Here is a 19,199-nt window from a genome sequence, read left to right as displayed (position 1 = left end):
CATGGTAAACACGGGCAAACTGCGTGGCAGAGAGCAGCTCCAGGATGCAACGAAGCAATAGACTATCAGGAGATTGGGACGGACGGAAGAGCAAGGGGGAGTTGGGGGAGGGAAAATAGGGAGAGAGGAGAGTGGAGAGGGGAAGAGATAGCGAGAGAGAGAGAGAGAGAGGAGAGAGATGAGGGAGAGAGGAGGAGAGAGAGAGAGAGAGAGAGAGAGAGAGAGAGAGGAGAGAGAGAGAGAGAGGAGAGGAGGAGAGAGAGAGAGAGAGAGAGAGAGAGAGGGAGGAGAGAGAGGAGAGGGAGAGAGAGAGAGAGAGAGAGAGAGAGAGGGGGGGGGGGAGCAGGCGAAAGACTGAACGAAAAGAAAGACAAAATGGAGGGGGTGCGGTAAGAGGAAAGAAGGGAACAATGGGAGGAACAAATAGTTGGTTAAAGAGAGTGGAAAAGGCGTTTCAACATCTAGTAAATAAGATAATTAAGAATAGAAGTCCGAGAGCGTAATGGTAGCAGAAGCAATGTGTGTATGTATTCCATCGAGGCTTTATAATGCGTGCTTCTTGCCTACCAGCCAGGCAGGAAGTGGAAAATCGCGGGGAATCGAACCCTCAACACCTCTGGTTTACAGACGCGCAGCTTAACGACTACATTATCGGTGCCGCAGCAGGACAGAGCGAAAAAGTAAGGGGTTGCACGAAGAGTGAGAACAATAAGAAATGACATATGAATATTTGTTGCAATATTTGTATTTCAATGACAAAACAAAATTATCAAAAAAAAAACTCTCCAGGCAGGTGCAGCTAATGCCATGAAGCTACTCTGTCAGATTCTTACCATACGTCAAAAACTGTTTTGGCTCTTCTCACACGCGACTGCCCAGCATACAATTCAGAGCGTATGACTTCATATCCACCGGCTCACCAAAGAACATCCGGAAATATCCACAGAAAACTAGCTTATATGTACTGGATCTGGCACGCAAATACGCCTTATGTCCCCAACTCACGTCCAAGGTTTACCACATTTATGAGCTCGGAAGCGCCTCTGTAGCCCTCTTAAGCAAGCCGCGCCCCGTTGTGCCCGCAGCAAAGCATCAAGGTCCTCCGGAAAGCCGCAGCATTACATAAGTAAGTCGAAACCCAGAGATAGTTCTGGCGCTGATCATGTCAGCAGAACAATGTCCGGAACGGTGTCGGCGTACCAACGAGATGAAATAATGCATCTGGTAGACGGCCAGCCGGGCTGATAACCCTCTGCGGGTTGTCAAGAGGATCATGCCTGGGAACTGCTGTTTCTAAATAATCTCGTCACGCTCATTTGTGCGTCGTTGGTATGAATGCATTTTTGCGATCAACTCACTTTGTTCGCGATACGGACCATAGACCAGCTTGCTTGCGCCAGCTTCTACAGAATGCTACCGTGCAAGAGAGCCTCAGCACATTGCTCCGAATGACCAGCTCCCATCCAGACTGCCTGTTCTGATCGGCTTCCACCAGACCGGCCGCTCTGACCGGTTCCCCCAGACCGCCTGTTCTGGCCGGCTCCCATCAGACCGGCCGCTCTGGCCGGCTCCATCAGACGGCCGCTCTGAACCGGCTTCCCATCATACCGCCTGTTCTGACCGGCTCCCATCATACCGGCCTGTTCTGACCGGCTCCCATCAGACCGGCCGCTCTGACCGGCTCCCTCACCAGCGTCGTCTGGCGGAGGCCCTCCCTGCGCTGCCGAGACTCCGCCCCGCCTCGGCGGCGTCGGCTGGTCTCTGCTGGGCGGCGCCGCGCGACCACTAACGAAGAATCGATGGCGACCGGTGACAGACCGGCAGGATTAGCCAAGATAAATCAGCCTACGTGTCTGGACGTTATCTGGCGGCCGATGGGCGGACAAAGGAGCCGCTAATGTCGCCAATGCCTCGCTGTCAGACCGCGGCGGCTGCCACACGTTTTCCCCGCCTCGGTTTCGGGGAGGGTGGTGGCGAAACGCACGGCAGGGTCGGGGGTGTGGCTGGACCCGTCGGACATTCCGGCCGATGGGATCTGGGGACGGTAGCTTGCGGGTGGAACTGACTGGGGCTGGCCCCAGCGCTACCGGTTCGTCGCTAGGCTGGCAGCTGATTCAAGTCCAAAAGGTCAGCTCGGCCGCCATCCCTTTGTTATTGCTCGCAAACGATGAATGGACGTACAGATAATCAAGTTTTGTGGCCCGGTATAATCGCATGCACGTCCTTCAGGGTACGAATATATTCAAGGTAGCAACAGACAACACGAAAAACAAACACAGAGAAAGCAGCGTATTCAGCCAGCAAAAGCCAGAAGCAAACCGAGCAGCAAAACGAGCCGCAGCCGTATTCAGCGCAGGCGAAGCAAGCCGCAGCGTTATTTAGCCAGCGAAGCAAGCCGCAGCGCATTCAGCGCATCGAAGCAAGCGCTGCCAGTTGTCGTTCCTCAGGCACGGTGGGAATGTGTCCTATCCTGCCGGAGCCACTGTTGGTCCAGCTCGTCAGCCAGCGGCCGCACATCGCGTCCACAAGCCGCTCCAAAGCTCCGCAAAGATCGTCCGGTACCGTGCATCGCTGCTTGTCCATCTGGGTTTTCTACCCAAAATAGCCCACTGACGAGTTGTGTGGGGTCGTACGCAGCGTTGTGCGTCTGCAGCTGTGTAGAGAGCTCTGCTGCTTATTGGGATGGTTTGTGACCGAGGAGCGAAGCTGGATGATCACATGCCCATTCATTCATTCAGCGATAACGACGTCATACCCACGGGGACATATGTCAGGAACCCTACCCATGGTAGCCTTCCTCAGCGTAGTCGTACTGAATTGTGTGGATGTCTCCCCCTCCCTAACATTGAACGAAATCTGAACTGCACGCGAGCCCTCCCATCATTCACAAAAAAACAATATTTTGCTCTCTTTGGAATGCAAGATCAGGAGCAACAAATCTCCTGATAAAACGGTGTCTATGGATGCGCCGGGTTCATCGGACCGTGCTTTTTGGTTTGGGCTCGTTTAGTTTACAGTCATTTCGGCCAATAATAGCCATTTAGCTTTTTCGTTTGGCTCGGTTAAGTTTACAGTCATTTCGGCCAGTAATAACCATTTAACTTCTATCGGATGAATGAGAGGGGGATAACGGTGGGACAAAACTACACGCACCGGGAGGTCCACCCCCGAACCTTAGCCTACAGAGGGACGCCTATACGGAGTACGGACTCGGCGCTGGGACTGGGACCCACCTGTGGACACTTCAGCACCACCCATCCCTCGTGGGTGCATCTTGCCTCGGACAAGCGGGCAGTCACGAGAATGCATAATAAGACGAGCACGAGGAAGGAAGGTCGGATGCCTCGGCCAGTCTCTCCTTCCAAAAGGATAAACGGGTCAAGCTAGATCCATGGCGAAGCTTCGTGTCGGTACCACCATTCGTTACGTGCTGGCTGTACATACAGCAAACACAGCTCAGCTCAGTTCATTTCGTTTACTTCAACGAATACCTTAAAACTTTTCGTAAACCCTAGTCAAAACAACAACAACAAAAAACAGTGGGAGGAGGGGGAACAAACTCACAGGTCTCACAATCCAACCAATTCACAATTCGCAAACCAGCACAGCAAGACACATGCACTCAGCTCAGCTGATCATTGCCACTGATCTCGTGATGTCAGACAGGGCTGCATCCTCGTATTATTTTTCTTTTAAATATGAAAAGACGCCCATGTTGTTTTGGAGTAATTTATATGGAACGTGCGGCTGCTGTCATTCCACCCTCAACTAAAATTAAGGCACCTTCAGCATTTCTTTTTGCCACTCAAAGAATTGTACCCCACCTGTTTGGCACTCTTTTGCAGTATGCGACCATGAAAGTAGCTTTTTCTGGCCAAAAATGTGGTAAATAATTTCCAAAGACATATCTGACCATTTGGGTACTTCTGCCGACAGTGATCAGGGATAGCTACAAACTGACGTCGGGCAAACGAAGATCATGGTGCAGAGAAAACAACATATTATCGTTTAAGCTTTATTTACTCTGTTCAAGCAACACCTTGCTAATCATCACTGTTGGTTATTGCTCACTTAATAAAGAGAACTGGAAACGGATTAAAAGGAAGAAAACTGAAACGGATGGAACCGAAGGCAGAACGATGGCAAGGAGCTGAGAGGAGGCCAGAGCGGTGGATGACGCTCAATCCCTCCCCACACCGGTGGCGAGAAGCTAGGAGGACAGAGCGTTGGGTGTCGCTCAATCCCTCCTCTATCCGGTGGCGAGAAGCTAGGAGGACAGAGCGTTAGATGGCGCTCAATCCCCCCACACCGGTGGCGAGAGGCTGGGAGGAGGACAGAGCGGTGGGTGGCGCCCGGTCGCCGCCGGTCGATGCATCAGTTGACCGTCCTCCGACACATTGATCTCGGACGAGATCCGGCCGCAGGCCAATCAGAACGCAGAGCGGCGGCGGCGGCGCGGTCTTCGACCAACCAGCGCTGGCGTCTCAAGGAGCTGGCTCCCCGACGACTTCGGAGCTGCCGCGGAAACGACCAATGGAAAAATCCAGCTACGTCTCGCGAATGCGGGGAAAATGTCCGGGGCGGGGTGCAGTTAACGGGCTACGAGCCTGCTCTCCCACGTAAGCCAGCTCACTAATCCGTCGTCTCATTTCCCAACACCGACAACTTCGTTCTGGTGTTGTTTCAATTTCAGTTGCAATCTGTGATAATCTGGTAAAAGCATCAAATAAAACAAACGGTGTTCTGTCAGAGTTCTAACGTGCTTCGAAGTTACAGCGCTGAATGACGTTGTATGGTAACGGTAGGATTCTGACCCCCCCCCCCCCGTCCCCAATTCTGTCACATTACAAATAGTTATGAAGACGCCATTGTTTGTAAAACAAACTTGTATCATTTTAACTGTTTATATATTGTGTGTCACAGTGCATTCATGTACACAGTTGTTCTCATACAGGGTGCGAATGTCAAACTTTCTACGAACTCCTGTGAATTTGGAACCGAATTTCTGCGTAGTATCTATGTGGGTAGTATCTGGGGGGGGGGGGGGGGGGGGGCACCATGTCCTCTTCTTGGCTACGTCAGAGGCGCAAGGTCTGCTGGAACAAATCTCAAGTGCCTCAAATGTTTGGATGAATGTTGATGGATGATCGTAGGATCCCGTAGTGGTGCTGGTGCTAACGCGCCCTGCTTGATCACCATACAGTGTTCGACACAGAACATGCATTTTACATATTAGAGCACCAGATTCCTATGTTTATAAATGCTTGGTACATTCTAAAAGCCTGCATCAAGACCATAAGACTCAATAAACAGCATTCTGTTTTCTGCTTTGTACATACAAGGTGCATATTTGTACGTTTCAGTGACGTCGGATAGACCGGCGAGGCAGCCCGACGTTAATGGCAGCTGGTCAGTCATAAAAGTCGGTCAGTTACGCACGTGCCCCTCATGGGGTGCTATAATGGGATGTCCTGGATGTAAGGGCACCCGCAATCTTTATTGCTAATGACGCTGGAGACACGCAATTTTTCAGAGCACACAGCCTAGATGATACTCCTTTTATTGTCTGGTCACGGCAGTCAATGTGGTCAAACGAAACGAAACGAAGCTAAAAGGTCCAAAACAAGGTCAAACAAGCATGTAGGTCAAGCACCAATCAGTGTTGAACACGACCTCTATCAGCTGGATACGTTTCTGTGGGCTGTAAATTGTGGCTGGCCATTCTGATCAAGGGGTAAGTTTTGTCGAGGTTGTATGGAACAAATAGACTTAATGTGCATGTCAGTTATGTATACCGATATTTTTGGATGATTTAGACAGATTTTTTATGCGTAGTCTAGTGACCAAAAACAGAGAGGATTTTCTATGTCCCAGCTTAAGACGCCTCCTTTCCTTATTGATAGGGAATACAACGCACGTCCTTACACACCTTTTTACGGAAAGCCAGCGGCTGCAGAGGTCACATTAACGCTCAGGGGTCATGGTTTTACAGGGATTCACAACCCCCCCCCCCCCACCGTTGTAAGAGCCGCAGGTGCTAGCAACTCGTCCAGTGCGACCTCTTTCATTTCATTGTTGTCATTAACATGAAAATTAAGATCTTCAGAGTTGTTGTGCACATCATGCGCCACAATCCACGACACTGCATCAACAAGTGAAGCAGAATGGGACGGTGAAACTTCATGCTAGTCACAGCATTAGTCGTTCAAAAACCTAATAAATGCCCATACTGATAACCATCGCGAGAAACATTCGGGGGTCTCTGAGTAAACACTCCACGCGCATGCACACATTCAAACTGGTCATCATTCGGATCGATTCTAAAGTATCATTTGCGGATAAAAGGGCAGAATCGAGGCGCATCCAAAAGCCGAGCAGGATACCAGTCTTGATGTGTTTAGGTCGAGTTTCGCAGCTATTACTACATCAAATAGGTCAGGTGTCGACAATTTAAAGGGAATGTTTCACGTTCGAAGCAAACGCATTAGATGCATCATGATATGTCGAAACAAACAAGCTTTTATCACTCTCTAACGTTATTAAATATTTCTGAAAACGATGCTGAAGTAGGCTATCAAATTTGGTAAGGCAGTGCTGAGTGCCTTAAAGGGAATGCACCACATTTGAAGATAGGGGAGTAAGCATCAGATATACTGAAATAAGTTCGCTAATAACTACTGTTATTTCTTAATTGTAACGGGCTGCTCTGGATTGTACCCCTTGACTCTATTTTTCTGTATAGTGAACATGTTCCTCAATACGTCATTGTCTGATTACGTCACCGTACGTTGCACAACAGTGATTGAAAGCCAATTCACAGCCGTAATTTCTGGATGGCTCGCTGGCTCTGGCTCACGAACGCCAGATTTCACCGTCTCGACAATTATAATCGATTGGCTTTGATTACCGAATGGACAATAGAGTGACATACTTTGAATGACGTTATCACACCGTCATGAATGTCTAGGTGACTTTGAAATACTCTCCCCGAAAAAAGTCGGCACAGCCCGACACACAGCACAGCAGAGCGCATAGCCCAGACACTGGACGGGTTTAAGTGTGAAGAGGGCCAGGGCTATGAACTGAACCAAATAATCGTCAAGATAGTTTAGTTCAAAACACCATGCAGATGTGGAGCACTCCTTTTTACTATTGATTTATGCTAACTTTTTGTTCAAATTTTTGCACGAAATTTGTGATTTTGTCGCAGATCTTTTCCTGGCGTGCGATGTCGGTCATGGGCAGAATTCCGTTTGACCCCTTAAGAGCAGTGCTAGGAATGTAAAAGTATGTACTTCTGCGATATTTCATTGGTTGTGACTGTGTATTGTGTTCCACTAATGTTTTAGCATCGACAAATAGGCAACGAAGACACTTATCTTGTATCGAAGTTTCTAAACTCGCAAACGCCCGCCAAGTCTAGCCCACGGCCCGGCATAAGACCAGCAGGTGAAGGCTGGTCCAGATGACAAGGGTTGGCAGGAAGGAAAGCTACGTCTGTAGAAGAAACCCTTCACTGCCGGCCAACTATTGGCCCCGGCTTACATTTATTAGTATCGGCTGAGACCCAGAAACGTTTCGCTAGTGCCGACACAACACAGAGCGGAGTTGCACTGGCCAGTGTCAGAGATTTTCGTATCTAACCAAAAGACTCGGTAAGAGTAACGTTACTCTGATACAGAGGGTTGTAGATATTCAGAGTCAAGATCACATTACTCCTGCCGAATCTTTTTGCTGGGACGAGAATCACTAACACTGATCAATGCGTTTTTTTGTGTTGTCTCTGTGCAATGGCTTGCAATGCACCTCCTCAACGCAGACATGCGTCCTCCGGTACCGGTTACAAGCATCGACAGCGCAGGCCGCGCAGGCACCGCTCCGTTACCTCCCATGTTGATTCATTGTCGACTGCCGGTGCGGTGTACTAGAGGACTTCATGGTTTAGGTAAACCCATGGATGTCCACACGTGATGGGATTTTCCCGAACGGGTTTGGGTGCCCAACGGGTGCCCAACGGGTTTGGTTGGGCACATAATTCGGGAAAATTATGACTTTGGGCAAGGATATGGATAACCCGCTTTTCTCAATGGTGAGCGGATATTCAAGCGATATTAGACAACGTAGCATGACGATGCTTGCGTTTCTTGCAGTCACATTACGCTATATGATACTGATTCTGTGAATGTCAACGCGTAAGAGTTTGTTTGGGTGTAAACTTCATCGCAACTCTTCCATGATTTGGAATAAAATGCTGATAAAGGCAAATGGTTAGGTAACGAGTGCATACAACTGCCACATATGCGGTGAATGAAGTGGGTAAAGGAAATCTTACCCCGAAAGGCCCTTGCACCGCATCGTGGTACTGATTCAGTGCTGGCTGTTAGTATTGTGGTATTGGTTCAGCGCCGGCTACTGGTATCGTGATATTGATTCAGTGCCGGCTGCTGGTATCGTGGTATTGATTCAGTGCCGGCCGCCAGTATTGCGGTGTTGATTCAGCGCCGGCTGCTGGTATCGTGGTATTGATTCAACGCCGGCTGCTGGTATTGTGGTACTGACTCAACGCCGGCTGCTGGTATCGTAGTACTAATTCAGTGCCGGCTGCTAGTATCGTGGTATTGATTCAACGCCGGCTGCTGGCATCGTGACACTAAATTCCCACATATTTAGCTCAGATGTGAACGTGAAGGAGTAGTAGCCAGGGGAGGGTTGGTGGGCAGTAAACCAAGCTGGCGTATACTCGGAAACGTTAGTCCGCGCGTTCCTCGATTCGCACATTCCGTAGTTTGAGAGAAAAACTTCAAGCCTCCAACACGGACTCCAACATACAAGAAGCTGCATACTGAGTCCTATAGCCCAACTGGTTGATCAAGTGCTCGGAACCGGAAAGGTTGAACAACTTTAAAATGAAACAGCTTAACGTTGATTATGGTAAGCAGTAGCTAATTCTGCTAGGCAGTTGCTAGGCAGCTGATATCTTAAGCAGTAGCTGATTATTCCAGGCAGCACCAAGAGCGATAACTTAACGCCCAACAAGTAACTCACAGCCTTGTGCTTTGCGTGATTTCTAAGAAGTCCCTCAAACAGCCGACACGTTCAGTGCAGTCCAGATGGTGACATCGTCGGCTAAGGTGACCAACCCGACACCCTAGCGGGGGAGGGGGGGGGGGCAGGTCGCCTGACCACACCGGACGCCCCCGGCGGCTACACTCGGTGACCGGCCGCTTCGCGTTACATCCGGCCAAGGCGGCGGTGGCGGCGTGTCCGGCGCGGCGACGGCCAGTGCGGCGCGCCCGGCCGGCCGGCCTCCCCGCGCCGATGGAGGGCGGCGGCGGCGAGGGCGCGGCCGGACTGCCGGCGCGTCACCCGCTCTGCGCCCGCTGCCGCAACCACGGCCGCCGCAGCCTGCTCAAGGGCCACAAGCGACTGTGCCCGTTCGGCGAGTGCGAGTGCGCGCCGTGCGGTCTGATCGCGGCGCGGCGGCAGGTGATGGCCGCCCAGGTGGCGCTGCGGCGGCGGCAGGGGGCGCCGCGGCCGTCGCCGGCCGGCCGCGGCCGCCAGCCCCTCTGCGCCCGCTGCCGCAACCACGGTCGCTGCGAGCCGCTGCGGGGGGCACAAGCGGCTCTGCCCGCACGCCGGCTGCCGGTGCCCGCCCTGCCAGCTGATCGAGCAGCGACAGCGCGTGACCGCCGCCCAGGTGGCGCTGCGGCGCCGCCAGAGCATGCGGTCGCAGCAGGACTCCGGAGGAAGCTGGGGCCGCGCCCGGCCGTGGCCTGCGTCAGCGGGTTGCGCGCCACCTAGGGAGCACCAGTGCAGCCCACAGCTCCTGCCAACCGGTAAGGCGATTTCAGCCCAGTTATCTGTGACCGGCATTTTGAAATATGATTGCATTGAATATGAAATATGAAACACGTGTTAAGAGTGAATATAAAATACTCATGACGCTGCCAGGAACAAACGAGTTATATACAGGGCAAATCATATGCTATACTCGGTTGCCAGTACACTGGACGGCCGTGGGAACCAAACATTGCCAGTGTTGTACGCGAAGAGTAGCTCACGGTGCACGTATCCGTTCCTTACCTGGTTTATGGGATATATATGAGTATTCTGTACGGAATACATTTATGAGATGCGCGTGGCTTCATGTTCACAGTTTAAGCAAAGTTCAGGCAGACCGGAAAAAATCAGAAAGTTGAGAACATTCGATGCTGTTCTATAACACAAGAAACTGTACATGTTTCGCTGCGCAAAGTTAATGTTTTAATGCATTTTTAGTAATGCACCCCTCCCCATTGTGAGATCATAGATATGGCCCTCGATATTACTGAATGTCAAGGCGCACGTGAGAGAAAATATACTATCCAATACATAACTACGTGTCCAGTTCGTTACTTTTGTTCGGTTCTTCAAAATATAGCTCAAAACCTTCACAGCCTGTGGAGGCGTTATACACATAATGATCGTTCCATTATATTCTGCACATCTATATGCAACACACTCCAGCTTAAATTGTAGCATTTAAACATCTTGGAATTTTGCTCTCCCTTCAGACTAGGACTTGATGGCCATTCGCTTTGACAATTTGGCTTAACCTCGTTTCGAAAAAGATTCTTATTTTCCCTATGGGTCACATCCTTGGGACAAGGCCAATTCTCCGACAAACGTCACACACCGCGACACCCGTTAGCACGTGGTCATTAGTTTTACATCACCTATGTGAACAGACACGCAGACAGTTTGGCACACGCTTCTGTTCCTCTTGACGGCGACATGGCAGCTCAAACAGTATACTTATGTCTGGAGTACAACGAGAATACACCACGGCGTGCATAGTTGCAGTCAAGGGTGAAATTTCGCAAAATAAGTATGGGAGGAAGGGGGGGGGGAGGCGCTGAGCAGTAAACACTGATGCAACTTCTCCCCCAAAAATGCCCCAAAACGAGTTTCTTCCTGTAGCCTAATTTTTCTCAAAGTTGGTGGAAAAGGGTCGGATCCCTAGTTGGGGTGGGGAGGGATGGGGCAGGGCATGAAACCCCAACATAGATGGGAAAATACACCCCTACTTCATTTGATACGGCGGATCTAGTGACATGATTTCGTGCTCCGCAGCAAAGTGGTAGGTCGCCGGGCAGTGTGGACATTGACCGGGTCTCTTGGCACCAATGACGCAATTCACAGCTCAGTACAGAAAACGGAATAAACAGCCATCCAAAGCCACAGTCATGTAAAATTATGCTCACATCAGCCCAATCGTCTGTAAATCAAAGCATACCACTGAGCTGCGGGATGTCAAATAACAGGAAACATGTACGCCAGAGGCGTCGGGGTGGCCTGCTGACCAGGTCAGCACGTGAGCCCAACCTGCAAGACGACACTGAGCTGAGCTGGTCTGTTTAACACCCCCGGCTGCCCGGCTCTGCAAACATTTCAGAGAGGAGCTGTTTGCAAACGTGAACGACGGATACACGCCAACTGCGACGATGACTAATCAGTTGCTTTCGCTATGATTTCCGTTTTTTTTTTTTGTTGTTGCTGTCCTTGGCAGGCTGTTTGTAATGCTTTGCACGTTTGTCAATGGTCCATGCTTTGCTCTCGTACTTGTAGGACAGTGCCGCGACCTGTTCTGGGATTTTGTGCCCCACTGACACATAGTCTGTGCTGCTGCTAGAGAAAGTACGCATGACGTTAAGTAGCATCACGCAAGGCAATTCGCAGTTTCTGTATATACCATCGTGGAGGGCACTTGTTGGACGCAGCCTTCCACTGCTTCGATGTATCAGAACTATTACTATTGAGGCTGCATGCATATATGCAGAAGGATTGCAGAGACAGCACAAAACAGCACAAAGGTGATTAAGTCTGCCTCACAATATGCTATCGAAGTGCACTCTTTCACCTGCACCGGTTTTTCCTTACAGTGTGGTTAAAAACCAATCGCTTTCCATCATATTTTGTTGGCATTTGACGGGTTTTTAGAGGCAAAACAGAACGCTATCGGCCATGTTTCTGCAGCAGATATTCGTTGTATCTTGCAATGCAGCATGCAAACGATCTTCTAGGTGATAGGTGATTTTTAGAAACGATCCGACTATATCTTGGTTGCTCAGCTGTGCGGTGTTGACTCAACGGACATTAAACGTGTAGTATAGAAGTCCTGATTTAACCTACTGATCTTAGACGGAAGCATTGCTAGGACCAGGCAAGTGCGGCAGTATTGTGCCTCGCATTGCTGCTGTCCATTCCCAGCATGCCGCGCTCGTAGACTGCTGAGAGAATAAGATATTTAAAGGTCACGTGACCGATTCTCAGACCCGCCCCGTTCATATGCATGATTAATGTGCAGGCTCTCTGTTTCGCACAGCTGAACATGTACAGGGGCTCGTATGAGGTTGGCACGGGTCTGAGGAGCCGGGGAGCAATCGCATGGCGGGCATACACTCCGCTAGCCCGGCCTGTGTAGCGCACAAAGGTCACATTCGTGCGCATACGTACATCCATCGGCAATGCTACCAGGAGTGCTGACAAAATCCTTGGCATTTTATACATGCTGTGATGCATGCAATGGTCTTAGATGTACCGTTGCGTATATACACGTCGTGTATACACTGCGTACATATAGCGTGCAACTTTTGTGATTCAAATAATGACCGTAAACTTGTGTGAATTTGGTGTGTTTGGGGGCAACACGAACTCGCAAAACAACCCCAAAATCAGAACACGCTTGAGCTCTTCGAAAATACCCCCCCCCCCCTCCCCACCCCTACCGGGCTCCCACCATAACACACTTCATGGAGTTAGGTCTGTTGTTTATATTGATGCGTTTCTGCAGCATGGGCTCCCGTCGCTATCTTGTTTATTCCCTGAGCAGGTGCACATCATACAGCAGGGGCAATTCCAACCTCTTGTGCGGAGGTTGGGCGTTGTGGACGGCAGTTTCGCTGGCGTTTCCCGCTGTTTCAGGGCTGATGCCGCCTACGCCGCTGGCGGCACTTCTGCTACTGCAGCGCCTCTATCGACCGCCTGACATACTAGCAGTTCTCTTCTACGCCGCCCTGCGTGTCAACGGGCACTGCGTGTTCTCGGCGTACAGGATGATCATCCGAGGTAGGGGCAGGGACACGGGCGTGCATGATCATTAGAGGGAGGGGCAGGGACATGAGCATGCGTGATCATCCGAGGTAGGGTGAGGGGCACGAAGATGCATGATCATCCGAGTTTAGGACAGGTACACGAGCATGCAAGCTTTTTACAGTTTTTTTTAGTCTGCTGCGTAAAGCACCAACGTGCTTTCGAGAACGTGCGTTTGCATTAGTTTCCACTTTCTCTATGTGCAGAGCTTATTGTCCGTTGTGGCGCAGGATTTGATGCTTGAGTTTCTGCCTCTTGCTGAAAACCACATCGAATCATTTGACGAGGTAACTAGTCACCCACGAGCTATCCCTCTTAGAACGCGAGTAGCGACACCATAAACAATATATGACGACCTTAAAAGCTAAAATATTATCATTCAAAGACGAAACAGGTGTAGAGCTTACCAGTTCGCTACGCAAGCATGCCACCGAAAGGGCAACACAAAACATCCCATTGGTGCGTTCACTGAGGGGGTACATTGGATCACGTTCGCTGACGGCTGACCAAATACATGCATGTTCCCATACTTCACGGACAAACAAATAATATTTCATTACTAGGCGAAAAAACGCAACAGCGTCGGGCGGTGATAAAGCCAGTTTTCTGGATTCAACCCCTGCGTTGTACCACTGACAGTGTGCTCCACGCCGCCAGCTGAGCTGGAGCTGCGTCAGCTGATGGCCGGCCGGCCATGGCTAGAGAGGTGCGCCGACAAAGCCACCACGAACGGCTGCCGGCCAGGCTACGGCTGACGTCTGGCCACCGCAGCACGAAAGCGAGAGGATGGCCTACACGCACGTGGGAAGATGGCCTATACACACGTGGGTAGATGGCCTGCACGCACTCGGGTAGATGGCCTACACGCACGGGGGAAGATGGCCTGTGCGCACGTGGGTAGATGGTCTATGCGCTCATGAGAAGATGGCCTACACGCACACGGGAAGATAACCTACACGCATGTGAGGAGATGACCTACACGCACACGGAAAGATGGCCTATACGCACGAGATGGCCTATACTCACATGGGGAGATGGCCTACACACATGTGGGTAGATGGCCTACACGCACGTGTTTAGATGGCATACAGAGATGGGCGCCGTGCAGAGCCGATCGAGCTGAGCGATGGCCGCTCACAGAGGTCGCTTGAGGTGGGACAAACTTCCGTGAGCACCCCAGGCACAGCTAATAGCACCTTATGTCAACGGCACTTGTAACAGTGCCACATGAAACGGCCTTAGCCCCCGCTGTTGTGAGCTGTCACTGGGTGCTTATGATGACATGGAGCTGCTTTCATCCTTGTCTTAGTTCTGTTGAGACATGTACCACATCTGAATAGAAACGCTGAAATGTTGCTGATTTTTGCGATCGACCCTTACGCCAAAGTGACGGAAGGCACGCGTGCAACCGCAAACAACATCCATTTCCAAGTCGTTCACAAATCCGGCATTGACACCAGAGTCCCAAATATGCAAAAGTGAGTCTTGCGCAGTTCAATACTATTTCACCCATTTAAAAAATGACCTGTTAAGTGAAGATGGCAAAGCGCGTTGCTGAATTTGTTGTAGGAATTAAGCAACGTATACGTTACCTCTCACTCACAATAACGACACGAGTGTGCCAGAACTTACATAAATATGTTTCGTGAGCGTCCTTTCCGAAGAAGACTTCTACTTTTTTAGCGCTGCCAGCATCTTTCCAGAAGCAAACGATAATTTGTGTACGCTCTCGACTGTGACGTTCGCGAAATATCCTTAATAGGTTTTCACACTTCTTTAGTTATTTTGAGCATTAGATTACCAACACACTTTCTGAAGTCGGTGCTGAATAGGGCTAGTTTAGTAATTGTTGGAAGTGAGCGGCTGAGACTTCCGCCGAGATGTGCTGTACATGCACAATTTTATGTTGCCGATCACTCGAGCTCTGCGATATCAGGATCGACCGTCAGAAACTCGGCTGTTCGGCTTGGTGTTTAGAAATCCGCGTCGACAACGCGTAAAACAATACGATAGCGCCTAGGATACGGGCACATGTCTGTGACCGCTGCGAACACAGAACAGTGGCATAGCCACACGAGTACTGAGTACTGAGCAGCCATCTGTACAATGTTCAGTTCTCTCGTGCATGCCATTGCCGGACGACTTTGAAACACACTGTTCCAGTGGTGGCCATAACCGCGCATTACAAGCGGCTGTGACCACGACCGTCCAGCTTCGGTCGGCTGGAGAGAGGGGAGCGTCCCGCGCCACAGCTGACGTCACCAGCAGCGGTCAATCGCGCGTGCCCTACATGATGAGCCAGGCGGTGGTCGGTGCCACCAGCTTTGTCAGCGGGGAGAGCACCGCTCGAGGCCGCTGGCCGGCGGCGGCGCGCGGAGCACCGCCGACTGGAGCACGCCGGCCGGCGTCAGCGGCGCGGATGGGCGCCGGAGGACGGCCGCGGGGAGGGGATGGGCGCCGGAGGACGGCCGCGGGGAGAGGATGGGCGCCGGAGGACGGCCGTGGGGAGAGGATGGGCGCCGGAGGACGGCCGCGGGGAGAGGATGGGCGCCGGAGAGCGGCCTCAGCGAGAGCCCTCGCCCGAGAGCGGCGTTTAGGGGCTGGGCGGTGGGCCGGCGGGGCCGCCCTGACCGACCTCGCAGAGGCCCGGTGACCTCACAGCGGCGCGGTGGCGCATCCGGAGAGGTCACACCCAGACGATTCCCGTGTAGATGTCTCACGGTCAGCGCGAGGGAGGGCGGGCGCTGGTGGTCTCTTGAGAGGATGGCGAATCGCATGGTGTACGTGTTCGGGAAAAATATATCCAGGCATATCAGGGAGATGATGTGTGTGATCGCTCAAGCGTTGGTGACGTCATACATTGGAAGCCGGAGCGGATAGAGGTGGGAATCAGCTGTACGACGCTGGAAGCACCTCGCCCTGCAGGCGTCGTAACACGCGTTCGCCACTTGCGTCCTTCCATGCTTCTTCGCGGTTCTCAGCTGTTATCACGCGTCACCATCATCGCCACCCTCATCGTTACGCACTGTGCACTGTCTCTCCTGTTCCCGTAGGGTTACGCCAGTTCGTTCCAGTCGCGGCTAACCCATCTGATCTTGATCTGCCCCACCACTGTTTGCTGTAATAAAATGCAGGAACTAGCGAATACCTGCCAGTCTTAACGAATTTGAATGGACAGGCCAGTTTGATCAAATTTGGCGGTTTTCGTGCAAGATACGGCCGTTTGGTAAGTCAGTCGCATTATGCGTTGCAATAATGACGGTGTATGTAGTGCACAATACAAACCTGATGTTGTTTTGGTCCCATTAATTTCTATATATATATATATATATATATATATATATATATATATATATATATATATATAGATATACATAAATGATAGTTCTAGCTATTATTACCATATATATGGCTGTTACTCATAATTCAACATAGTAGGCACAACAGCATTTTCAATAATCCATACAATAGTAATTGATCTGCTTGCATATTTGACGCAGAAATGACAATAATGGTTAATCTACCCTAACGTTTCCAATGTTGTCCTTGATAACAGAACCTTCCAGGTGCGCAATGGAACATTATCGGATACGTTCGAACAGGAAAACGGCTTAGTCCAAGGAGGAGTTATATCCCCGATATTGTTTAACATCATGATTGATGACGTGTGTGGAAATGTCCCGAGTGAAGTGTCCCGAGCGCTGTACGCTGACGATTGCTCTCTATGGGTGCAGGGAAGGAGAATTTTTCATCTAGTTAATAAAATGCAGGGGGCGTTGAACCATGTGAGTGCATGGGCTGATCGGTGGGGTTTCCTTTTCTCACCTCACAAATGCAACGCAATTGTATTTCGAAGGTATATGAAGGCAAGAGAGATGACGAACATACCTAACTTACATATATATAACCAGCCGTTAACATACACCGACACCGTCAAGTTTTTGGGAGTGATGCTGGACTCTAGGCTGAACTTAAACACGATGATGCAGTACATTAAAACAAAAGCTGTCAAAAGGATATCAATATTAAAATGTTTATCTGGAAAAGGCTGTGGCGCAGATCGTTCTACACTATTGAGAATATACAAAGCCATGATAAGACCGATATTAGAGTACGCATGCCAAGTTTTTGATGGTCCCCGTAACAAGGCAGTGGAAATGATTGATGTTATTCAAAATGAATGCATTAGAATTGCTACTGGAGCCTTTAGAACTTCGCCCATTTTACCATTGATGGTTGAAGCAGACATACTTCCCTTGAGACTGAGGAGATGCGACTTGTCTCTCCGTTATTCCCTGAAGATACTAAGTCGAGAGGATCATCCATGCAGAAAACTTATGGCCAATGAGGCTGCGTTACATGAGGTAGAGACTGGATATATGAAAAGGATTTCTGGTTTCCCGCTATATGAGAGAATACTTGATATGTGCCATGAAACAGGATTCGATTTCCCAGAAGAGGTGACCTTAAAACGCAGCGTCGTTCCGCCATGGAGATTACGTAAATGTACGTTGATAAAGTTAACTAACAGGAGCAAGAGAACGCTAGATGAAGTGCAAATTCAATGTGAGTTTAATGATTTGAGAAGCAGGTATACAGAATACGAGTTCATATTTACCGATGGAGCAAAAAGTGCAGACGGAGTTGGATGTGCTTTTGTCCACGGTGAAAGACGTCAAAAATTTAAACTTCCTGAACTTTGTTCGATATTTATAGCTGAAGGATTCGCAGTATTACAGGCTCTGAATTATACACATACAAATCGCATCCTCAAATGTGTTATATGCACAGACTCCTTGTCCATTATAACAGCCCTGGGAAATCCGACTTCTGAAAACCCGATCGTGATCCATTTACTAGAGACGGTCAGTCAGCTTATTGAAATGGGCAGTATAATCATTGTCCTCTGGATCCCAAGCCATAGTAATATACGTGGAAACGAGACAGCGGATGCACAAGCAAAGATGGCTATAAGATTGAATGACGTGTGTAATTTTCAAATGGGTCCTAAAGATTATTTTCCTAAAGTGCGTCGAAGTATTCGTGAATTATTCAACAAATATTGGACAGATTACAACCCTAGGACTAATTTAAAACGCATCAAAGAAGAGGTAGGAGACTGGGTCTCCTGTAAGCGAGCAGTCCGACGCGAAGAGATAGTGCTGTGCCGGCTGAGACTTGGGCATACTCGCTATACCCACGCATACATGATAGATAGAAACCTCCAGCCTGAATGTGAACGATGTCAGTGTCCATTAACAGTGTATCACATTCTTCTTGAATGCCCCGTATATTTTCACGAAAGACGATCATTGGTAACACTATGTCAACGGTCCGGAACACAATTTTGTGTGAGGTCGCTGGTAGGAAATCAATTCCCGGACATCATTGATGGAGTGATGAAATATTTGCGACACTGCGACCTACTGAAACAATTGTGAAGTGCTGCCTTTGCGTGCGGGACAAGTGCAATTTTTGCTTTGCTGTCATTGATTGCTGCCATGCTGTTTATACTATATTGTAATTGTTTGAAATGAGTTGTTTATTCTATGTATAATTTAAGATTGCGTGCATATCTGCGTACGATGTCTGACTGGATGCTTGAGAAATGTGATAAGCAAGGAAGTGGTATAGGAATTATGTGTAGCAAATATGTGTATATGTGTGATACGTGGGTGTGTGCGTAAGCAGAGGAGATAACATGAATGAGGTTTGAACGAGCATGGTGAAGACAGATGAATGTGCGTGCATGCGTTAGAGTACACGGCATGGCAGATATGTGAAATTTCCATCTGGTAAATGCTTTGTTAAACGACAATGTTGTGACTGCCGACTGACTGATGACTAACCTGCAACGTCTATCATGTGGGGAAGCTGCGGTTAAAAGAAAATGATAAAAAAGAGCCTGGCAAAAAAAAAAACCGGACTTTTTGTTCTCTTGTTTTAGTTCACTAATCAGTTTATGTATCTGAACATTTAACACCGAGTTTTCTAGAAACTAACACCGTTTACTGCACCTCCTTGCTACACCACTATCCTGCACGAAAATTCCTGACCAGCGCGACACT

The 19,199-nt window shown here is 49.7% G+C and overlaps 1 protein-coding gene across 1 annotated transcript; it reads left to right on the top strand.

Annotated features, from left to right (window-relative positions):
• The first annotated feature begins 8,307 nt into the window (after window positions 1–8,307).
• LOC119094584 (doublesex and mab-3 related transcription factor 3, truncated) lies at window positions 8,308–14,473 on the top strand. The gene is made up of 5 exons (XM_037217646.1): window positions 8,308–8,312; window positions 9,405–9,486; window positions 9,662–9,836; window positions 12,964–13,107; window positions 13,789–14,473. The coding sequence occupies exons 1-5, from the start codon at window positions 8,308–8,310 to the stop codon at window positions 13,884–13,886; spliced, it is 504 nt and encodes a 167-aa protein (XP_037073541.1). The 3' UTR covers window positions 13,887–14,473.
• The last annotated feature ends 4,726 nt before the right edge of the window (window positions 14,474–19,199 follow it).

Source organism: Pollicipes pollicipes, unplaced genomic scaffold (assembly GCF_011947565.3).
Source record: "Pollicipes pollicipes isolate AB1234 unplaced genomic scaffold, Ppol_2.1 Scaffold_4002;HRSCAF=4701_pilon_pilon_pilon, whole genome shotgun sequence".
NCBI lineage: Eukaryota > Metazoa > Arthropoda > Thecostraca > Pollicipedomorpha > Pollicipedidae > Pollicipes > Pollicipes pollicipes.
The sequence above is the reverse complement of the archived record's forward strand: the minus strand, read 5'-3'. Positions and strand labels throughout refer to the sequence as shown.

Bases quoted from the DNA above. Each gene is read 5' to 3' on its own strand.
- LOC119094584 (XM_037217646.1), top strand. The intron at 9,837-12,963 runs GTAAGGCGATTT...CCGCTGTTTCAG, and splicing joins CCCACAGCTCCTGCCAACCG to GGCTGATGCCGCCTACGCCG. The intron at 13,108-13,788 runs GTAGGGGCAGGG...CCACGCCGCCAG, and splicing joins GTACAGGATGATCATCCGAG to CTGAGCTGGAGCTGCGTCAG.